The following is a 9,539-nucleotide window of genomic DNA, read 5'->3' on the forward strand; positions in this document are numbered from 1 at the left end:
CCCATCTCCTCCAATTTTATCATCAAACCCTCTCTCCATAACATGTCATAGGCTTTTTCAATATCGGAAAACATGGCAGTTACTGATTCTTTATTTGATCGAGCCTTCTTATTATTCCTTGAGATGATATAGTCTCCTACTCTCACTCTTATTACTCTGTTTAAGGAAGTCACTAATCCAATTAAACATTCTTCCCCCTACCCCCATCTCCTCCAATTTAATCATCAAACCCTCTCTCCATAACATGTCATAGGCTTTTTCAATATCGAAAAACACGGCAGTTACTGATTCTTTATTTGATAGAGCCTTCTTTATTTCCGCTTCCAAACACATAACCGGATCCATAGTTCCTCTTCCTACCCTAAATCCACTTTGATAAGGTATGCGCTCAATCTTTATTCAAATATTTATTTGAATAAAGCTCATTTATTAAGCTCAAATATTTATTACATTGTGAAAGACAAATGGTCCATTAAATGAAAATCATGACCGTTTTAACACTTAGCACTTCAAACATTTACACAGAAACTGCATAGCTAGATATTTCAAAAGTGCATCTGAAGAGAGACTATTGGGTGTTACATTTTCTTATTAAAAATCTGATGATAGTAAAACGGTAACACTTACTGAATAGTATCATTTGTTAACATTAGTGAAAGTATGAAATAACTTGAACTAACAATTAATGAACAATACATTTGTAACAGTATTTACACTCTAAAAAATGCTGGGTTAAATACAACCCAGTGCTGGGTAAAATAGGGACAAACCCAGCATTTTTTAGAGTGTAATATTTTTGTTAATGTTAGTTATGGAAAATTAACCTTATTTTAAATTGTTTCCAGTGAAACTATAAAAAAAATATAGGTGCTGCTAAGTCACATTATAAATTAAACACAAACAGCAAGAATAATTACATCTGGTATTCCTGCACAAAAAAAATAATACAGTTTTGTTTGAACACTTCTGTAGCATACAGTAACATTACTGTTTTCAATTTTCAGTAGATGGCAGCAATGTTCTACTAAACTATAGCCCTTTCTAACATTATCACCACGAATTAAACTGAGAAACTGTACATCTTTAAAGTGAATTTTACATAAAATGTTGCTATTTTTAATAAGTCCAGTTATATACAAACATGACTAAATTAGCCAATTCAAATTAAAAATACCATAAATGCCCAAATACTACACAACTAAAGCATAAAAATATTATTAAAACGTGTTATCATAACCTTATTTTAAATTGTTTCCAGTGAAACTATAACAAAAATACAGGTGCTGCTAAGTCACATTATAAATTAAACACAAACAGCAAGAATAATTACATCTGGTATTCCTGCACAAACTAATACAGTTTTGTTTGAACACTTCTCTAGCATACAGTAACGTTACTGTTTAATCTTAAAAATAAATCTGAAGTGTTTAATTTCCAGTAGGCAGTAATGTTCTACTAAACTATAGCCCTTTCTAACGTTACCACGAATTAAACTGAGAAGCATACATCTTTAAGTGAGTTTTACATAAAATGTTGCTATTTTTAATAAGCCCAGTTATATACAAACATTACTAAATTAGCCAATTTAAATTTAAAAATACCATAAATACCCAAATACTACACAACTACTGTATAGCGTAAAAATATGATCAATCTGGTATTCCTGCACAAAACTAATACAGTTTTGTTTGAACACTTCTCTAGCATGCAGTAACGTTACTGTTTAATCTTAAAAATAAATCTGAAGTGTTTAATTTCCAGTAGGCAGTAATGTTCTACTAAACTATAGCCCTTTCTAACGTTACCACGAATTAAACTGAGAAGCATACATCTTTAAGTGAGTTTTACATAAAATGTTGCTATTTTTAATAAGCCCAGTTATATACAAACATTACTAAATTAGCCAATTTAAATTTAAAAATACCATAAATACCCAAATACTACACAACTACTGTATAGCGTAAAAATATGATCAAAACGTATTTTCATGTGACACGAAAAATATGGGATCTCTGGAACTCCAGACATTGTTATTACCCTTTTTTAAACTTTCTAGACTAGGCAAGCACAAAGTTTGTTCACAAACTTTTATCTCATCTAGTTTATTTATATGATCATCATTCATTACATCACATTACCTCTGTCTTTGTCTTTCTTCTTCTTCTCTTCTTCCCCTCTAGTTCTGATTAAGTATTAACCCATCCTACCCTATCAAATATAATTTGGACATTTCTAAAGCCTCTAAAATCACAACTTTGCTGAAAAACCTGATGTTCACATGCCTTCTGCCATCTGATAGTTTATGCTTTTTAGCAAGTAAAAGGCCTTTTGGTATTTATGTACAAACGTCCCACTTCAGGTTGTTGCTAACCTTTTTTTCTTTACAGATTTTTATGAAATAAATGTAAGAATAACTTTTATATTGTTAGTAATATTCTAAGATGAATACTTAATGGACTGAAGCAACTTAGGTTTACTTGATTATCCATACATCTTTTTGTTCATATTAATATCAAATATGATACATCAGGGCAGGCTTTTGAGGAATGCTGATTTGTAGCTACATCTCTTAAAGCATTATTGTATTGCATTTATATGTTAGATTCAAATAATAAACTTAAATAATAAGTAATTTGTAAAAAAATGTGTTATTGCATCCATCATATATTTCAAGCAGATTGTGTAGCCTCGATTCTCAGAAATAGTTTATAACGTAGTTCGCAGTGCCACAAATGTTCCTATAGATGGCGCCATTTGTTTTCATTTCAACCACGTTGACTCCGTCGTGGAGCGTTTGACCAAAGGTTTGACCTCCCACTCAAATCTAAAAATGCAATTTAGCAGATTCTGACTACATTCGTTTTATTACTTATTGTGAGAAATCAACATTTGACAACCTATACACGCCGAACTAGACCAATATGATTCCTGAACGAATGACTACATTCTCAAATAATCAAATAATGAAGTTATTGCTTTCGTCATGCACGATACTAATATTAGCTACTAATATAGTAGCTTACGCTTATGATATTTAAAATAGTTACAGGCCGGTTGTTCGCGTGACAGCATGTTATGATTATGACAGTTATTTTGAGGGATATTTTATGTAAAAAAAAATAAATGATCTATATATAGCCTATAGTTTCGACCAAAGTCCCTCTACACAAAAAAAGACATATGTGGACTACAGAATTAAATGGTTATTTTTATTTTGATCATTGGACCCTATTGGCTTAAGTTTGTCAGTTATTTAAGTAGGTTATAATTATCATCAAGCTATAAAGCGGTGCAATTATGCTCCTGTTACTTTTCTCAGCGCTGGTCAGGATGAGCCAATCGGCTCTGCGTCTTCTAGCGCCCTCTGTCTCATAACCACTAACCGCTAGCTAGCAGCGTTTGCTGGATAGCTTCTAGCGGAAGTGGAAGTGGTCGAGTTTCATATCAACAATGGCGTCGCAGCAGTTGGTTAACAGTGCTCAGATGGGCGTTCAGCAAGCGGCTGGTTTACAGCAACCTCAACCTCAACAACAGCAGCAGCAGCAGCAGCTCAGTCAACAACAAGATTTTGATCCCGTTCACAGATTCAAAATGCTGATTCCTCTGCTCAAAGATAGTTTACAGGTTTGTTTTGGTGCCTTTCATTGAACATGGGAGCTGAAAGTACGGGTTTGAAATAGAATACTAACATTAATTTATAATTGTATGTTTTCAGAACGTAATGGCCATTGCTTCACTACATTTTGGACACAATGCAGCTATTGACAACGGCTTAAAAACAACAGAGTAAGATTCCCCTATTATTATGTAAATAACATGGTACATGAATATGTATGTATGCTGTATATATGTACATGTCTGTCTGTTCTGTCTATTAATGTACATAAATATTTTTGGAACTATTTCGAAGCCTGTTTTTGCCACAGAAAAAAAAAATCAGACAATTGCAGACTTTTTAATCTCAAAATTCTGACTCTTTTCTTGCAATTGTGGGGAAAAAAATGGGCAGAATTCTGAACTTTTCTCGCAATTATGACATTATATCTCACAGTTCAGACTTTTTCTCAAAATTCTAAGTTTAAATCTCACAATTCTGTTTTTATTTCCTCCGCTGAATGAAAAATAAAAATGTAATTGACGTTTTTTTCTCACAATTCATACTTCTCAGAATTGTGAATTTATGTCTCACAATTCCAAGTTTTTTTTTTTTTTAAGAATTGTGAGCTATAAACTCAGAATCGCAAGAAAAATAGTTTTTGAATTGTGAGATAAAATGTCTCAATTTTAATACTGTGACAGAAATAAGCTTCAATAGAAAGATTTCTGGATGCTTAAACCAAGAAATAATATTTAAAAAAATATATTTCACCTCTCAAAATATAGGAAGGGTAATGATGCAGCAGTTCAGCGATTTGACAAAAGTTTAGAGGAGTTTTATGCTCTCTGTGATCAACTGGAGCTTTGCCTGGTAAGCACCTTCACATTCACATTCAAAGACCTTGTTTGATTTCGATTAACATTGACGTTTATTTTTTCAGCGGCTGGCCCATGAGTGCCTGTCGCAGAGCATCGACAGCACAAAGCACTCTCCAAATCTCGTACCTACAGCCACCAAGCCGGACACAGTGCAAACAGAGTCTCTGTTTTACTCTCAGTATCTCAGTATGATAAAATCACAGATTTCATGTGCTAAAGACATTCATAATGCTCTCTTAGAGTGTTCAAAAAAGATTGCTGGGAAGGTTCAAGGAGCTTGTAATTAGTAGCTGCCAACTGTATTTAGTTTGCTTTTTTATTTGTATTTTACATAGCTTTGATGCTGATTGAAGAATGTATTTTTTTGTATTTTCAATTCCTTTTGTTTGTTTACTATTGTGACAAATGTACTCGTACAATTAAATTGATATATTCTTGAAAAGAAATTTGTGTGTGTGTGTTATAAAATACTTTTTTGATCTAACAAGCTACTTATGGGTCCTGTTCAATTGCAAAAAATATTTTAGTATTATTATTTATACACTATGGTTAATTAATATTATTCAGTAGTATGTATTCATATTTATAATTAGCTTTTATTTTATTTTTAAATTTTTTGTAATTTTATGTTGTCATTTTTATTAGTTTTTTATATTCTGTTTAGCTTTAAACTACATTTTATTTAAATTTTTGTTGTAGTATTTAGCATTTCAACTTTTATTTTATTTCAGTCATTTGCCAAGGCATTATATCATAAGTTTTACATTTTTTTATCCAATAATTATATTTAATTTCAGCTTTATTTGAGTTATCGAAAATTATTTTGAATGATTTACGTTTCAGCATTAACCACACTCTTTTGTGGGTTAGCACTTTTACTGTACTCCATTCATGCTTCTCTTTTAAATTCTGTAAAATCTGCATTTTTTTCTCCAATAAATATGTGAATAGAGATCATTTGATACCAACTTACTTTTGAGTGGATTATACAATTCAATAGATCACTTATCACGAAGCAGCCTCTTTTCATTGATGACCTGCACTCTTAAGGGCTCACTAAAATGGGAAGAAAACGAGTATAATCTGTATAATAAGAAATCATGGGATTACGATTACAACATTTTTGTTTACCAGTTTGTTGTATCAATTGATTCCCTTGTAATTTCATATTTTTCCTTGAGAGGCGCTAGAAATCCCTCACACTACTTGTCAAAGAAAAGAGAAGAAGTCGTTCCGGGCTCTGATTGGTCGAGCCGTTGCTCAGCGGTATTATGTTTGTTAATGCAACTGTCAACAAAGTATGATAACTTTGATTCGTTAATAACATTATTTAGTACACTCTCGATGTGAGGAATGAAGAATAAAAAGGTGAAACCCTCAAAGGGTGTAAGCAACCGAAAAAGAGGTAAGTTACATTTGTTTGGAGGTTGTATTTGTCGCAAATCCGAAAGTCTTTTAACCTCGTAACCTTTGCGAGGGCTAAACCTGCTTCTACCTACATAAAGCATTTGAGGGCTCACTGCATTTTGAGACAGCCGAAGCGAAGACTAATGTTAAATTGTTGTTGGCTGCGCGTGGATTATTAGGTGAAAAAAATAAACAGCTGTATTCCAAATATTGAAAGTTAGGAAACGCTGTTTGATCTCATGTCTTTCTTATTGTCCACATTCTGCAGTGCTCAGTGATGTGTCTCCATCCACCAGCATTCCTCCTCTGGTGGAGGGTCAGCTGAGATGTTTTCTGAGAGTGACAGTGAGTAAAGTGCTGTGGACCATCACCAGACCTCCTCCTGTGACTCTGATCAGGCTCAGATGGTGGGGAGAGTCTTCCAGTGGCACCTTCTTCAGGCCTAGAGATGGACATGTTGAACAGAAAGGGGTAAAATCGACTGCCCGCTTTCCAGTTCGATGTGGACCCAAACAGCTGACTTCTTATTTGACAGGTTAGAGCGCTATATAGTTGATGGTTGATTATTGGCAATTCCTTTTTAGAGAGGCATATTTAACCTTCCATACTGTCCGTATGGGTTTCAGTGGGTCTTAAAAAGTCTTACTTTTGTCTTTGTTGAACCTGCAGAAGTCCTAAATTTATTAATGTGTTGCATAACTGAATATAATATTTCTTTGTTCACAGATATGGGCTCATTGGTGCTGGATGTGCTTACAAAGGTTGATCATTTGCCTATAGCTCGAGCTCAAATCCCTGGGATCGCCCGGCTTTCTTTGTCTCACTCCATAAATGGATATTTCACTCTTGTTTCCCCGTCATCAGAAAAACTTGGAGAGCTACAGGTGGGTGAGATGCTCAGCAGAATTCACATTTATTCAGCTGATCAAATTTACTGTGAATATGTTTTAGGTTCTCAGTTTAACTGTATTCTGTTCATTTTGACCCAGAGAGGAATTTCTTTTTTTTTTTTCTTTTTTTTTGTGTGAAAAACTTAATGTTATCGCATTGGAGTCAAACTTACTGCACACAGGGTATAGTAATTCCCCAAAAATAACTGCTTAATTTTTGTACTTTTTTGAGTATTTTTTCCCCACCTTGTTACATGGTGTTCCCAGTCAAAAACAAAATTGCCTGCAAAAACGTGCTTAAATCTCTCATAATGCTACATTCTAACCAAATATTGTATTCAATCTCTTTGTCATCTTGTTTTCTTTCAATTAGCACTGTGTTTTGTATTTCATTTTGGAACTGAGTGATCATAGGTCTTATTTATCTGAGCTAATGCACCTCCGTTTGTGAGAGAACATTGCCATAATTATCCACAAATATTTTTTTTCCCCACTCAAAAACTGAGGTACATAAGTTCTGGGAATTTGGACTGGGAACACCAAATTAGATAAAGGATTTTGAGCACAACACACGGGTTAATTATGTGTTGTTTCACGTGTACCGTAGGTCACACTTGCCCTAGAAGCGTTAACAGAGGGATATGACAGCAGTAGTTCAGTACCCACGACTGATATGAGCCTCGACGCACAGGCTCCTGGAGTAACAACTGACCAGAACATGCCTGCACATTCATCCATGGATCAGGCTCTCCCGAGTGTGAAGGAGACAGCTGGCAGCAGCTCTGGCCACATGCCTAGGTTTGTTTTTATATTTTGGATGGTTTGAATGTTGAATGAGTAATGTGAAACAAACTGTCATTAGAGCATTAATTTCACAACACTCATCCTTATGACTGATCTTGTAATTAGTTGCAGACTTGACTGTGGTCTATGAACGGACAAGTTAAATTAAAATACTAAAAATTTTGGATAAAATGTCTTAAGTAGTCTTACTAAAATTTTTGTTTTAGGTGAAAAATGTTTTAAGTAGTTCTATGTTCATAGTTCTTCCCTAGTGTTGTTTTAGTATTATTTATATAATATTTATTATTATTATTTCTATTCATTATCTATTAACTATGTTATTACCTTTCTAATATTATTATTTTAATATGAATATCTCCTTAATAATAATAATAATAGTTGTTTACTAAATAAATGCTATTTATTAATAATCTTTCTTAATGTTTAAATTAATTTGTTTTCAGTTTTCATTTTAGTTTAAGTGAAGTTATGTGCTTATGTCATTTGTATTTTTTCAATATTTGTATTTAGCTTTACTCAATTTTAAACCATTTTTAATTGTAGTAATTTTAGTACTGTAACTTAAAGTTAATTTCTTTTAGTTTCTTTTTTTTTTTTAAGTTCTAAGATTTTTCATTTTAATTCAATAAACATCAATAATAAAACATTGTTTTTGTCCAATATTCTTGTTTTAGAGGGAAGGATTACTTGTATTTTCAAGAAAACAATAACGTCATACCAGATTCTTCTACTGGAAAACCTAAACCTGCTACCACCCAAACTCTTTCAGCAAATAGCCACGCACCTGTTAACCTTTTGTCAGGTAAACCTCATTAACTTGATTTACTGAATTCATTATATTGACTTCACTGTTGAACACAGCAACATTTTGGCTGAAATACTTTGTGTCATAGATGATTTCTAAGAACTGGTCAAATTAAAGAACTGTCTGTCAATCACAATCTGAATATTGCCAAATTCTGCTGATTGATCTTGAGTTCTTTTTAAACTTCAGTTAATTCTGTCAGTTTTAAAACCTTATATTGTGTCAGTACAGCACTATAGAGCCCTGCATTTCAGCCCGGGCCTGACGGGCCCCGATTTTGTTTTACGCCCCTAGGGCCGAGCTTCTGGCCAATTTTCATGTCATAGTTCAGACACGGGCTGGGCCTCGGGCCTGTTTTAGGCTTCTCCATATATTTATATTATAGACATCCATCAATTAGTGACGAAAAAAATTTGCCTCGCTGGTGGAAACAACACGAGACCGTGCTACCACGACTCAAGAGCTGCTCGGACGGTGTTTACTGTTTAGTGTTCTGCAGCAACAGCGAGCTTGCCGACAGCACAGCTGAAGAGTTCTGCGTTCAAATGCACGCAATAGGCTAAAGCTTGCCGCAAAGCACCAGCAAAAGTAATTACCATGAATGTGTCAGGGGGAAATAGTAAGGAGATGTTTGAATTATTTACTAATAAACTCGTGTTTTCTGAGTCTGTGTCAAGGATGAAGGATGAAGTTGCCGATCCTGACTCGCCATCTCCTCATTAGACGCACCTTTAGAGAGAAGTGCATCTTTACTCTTTACGATTATAATGAAAGAGTTTTCAATTTGTCTTACCTTTATGAGCAAAAATGACAGCGTATTTTAAGTTGTTTGCAGTGAAAAAAAATGCAAGTGATCACGCTGGCACCTCCATGTCCTGCAAAGCGCACTTTAGCTTCCACTCTCCGCACAAACGCTTGGATATGCGTCTAACTGCGCACATTTATCTAGGTTTAATGTTTAAACATTGTTATATGCTTGGAACTGTTTTATATCTATAGATTTTATTTTAGGCAAGTCTGGCCGCTTGGTCGTTACTTTAAAAAACAAAAACATATTTAACGAACAAAAAATGCTCCAAACTTTTTTCTAAATTAACTTAATAAAAAAACGAAACGAAATATAATCACTTTGCCATTACATACAAAACTGAACTATT

The 9,539-nt window shown here is 33.8% G+C and overlaps 2 protein-coding genes across 2 annotated transcripts in view; both read left to right on the forward strand.

Moving 5' to 3' along the window:
- Positions 1–3,395: 3,395 nt before the first annotated feature.
- Positions 3,396–4,918, forward strand: LOC107672381 (mediator of RNA polymerase II transcription subunit 29-like). Its single transcript, XM_016465540.1, has 4 exons — positions 3,396–3,624; positions 3,716–3,786; positions 4,384–4,468; positions 4,539–4,918. The coding sequence occupies exons 1-4, from the start codon at positions 3,451–3,453 to the stop codon at positions 4,761–4,763; spliced, it is 555 nt and encodes a 184-aa protein (XP_016321026.1). The 5' UTR covers positions 3,396–3,450; the 3' UTR covers positions 4,764–4,918.
- Positions 4,919–5,745: 827 nt separating this feature from the next.
- Positions 5,746–9,539, forward strand: part of c2cd3 (C2 domain containing 3 centriole elongation regulator) — a 26,598-nt gene continuing 22,804 nt past the window's right edge. Inside the window, 5 exon segments of the mRNA XM_016465541.1 lie at positions 5,746–5,881; positions 6,152–6,418; positions 6,610–6,767; positions 7,381–7,571; positions 8,252–8,379. Of these exon segments, the coding sequence (XP_016321027.1) occupies positions 5,830–5,881; positions 6,152–6,418; positions 6,610–6,767; positions 7,381–7,571; positions 8,252–8,379 (796 nt within the window). The 5' untranslated portion in view covers positions 5,746–5,829.

Source organism: Sinocyclocheilus anshuiensis, unplaced genomic scaffold (assembly GCF_001515605.1).
Source record: "Sinocyclocheilus anshuiensis isolate Anshui unplaced genomic scaffold, SAMN03320099.WGS_v1.1 scaffold144, whole genome shotgun sequence".
NCBI classification, from domain to species: Eukaryota; Metazoa; Chordata; class Actinopteri; order Cypriniformes; family Cyprinidae; genus Sinocyclocheilus; species Sinocyclocheilus anshuiensis.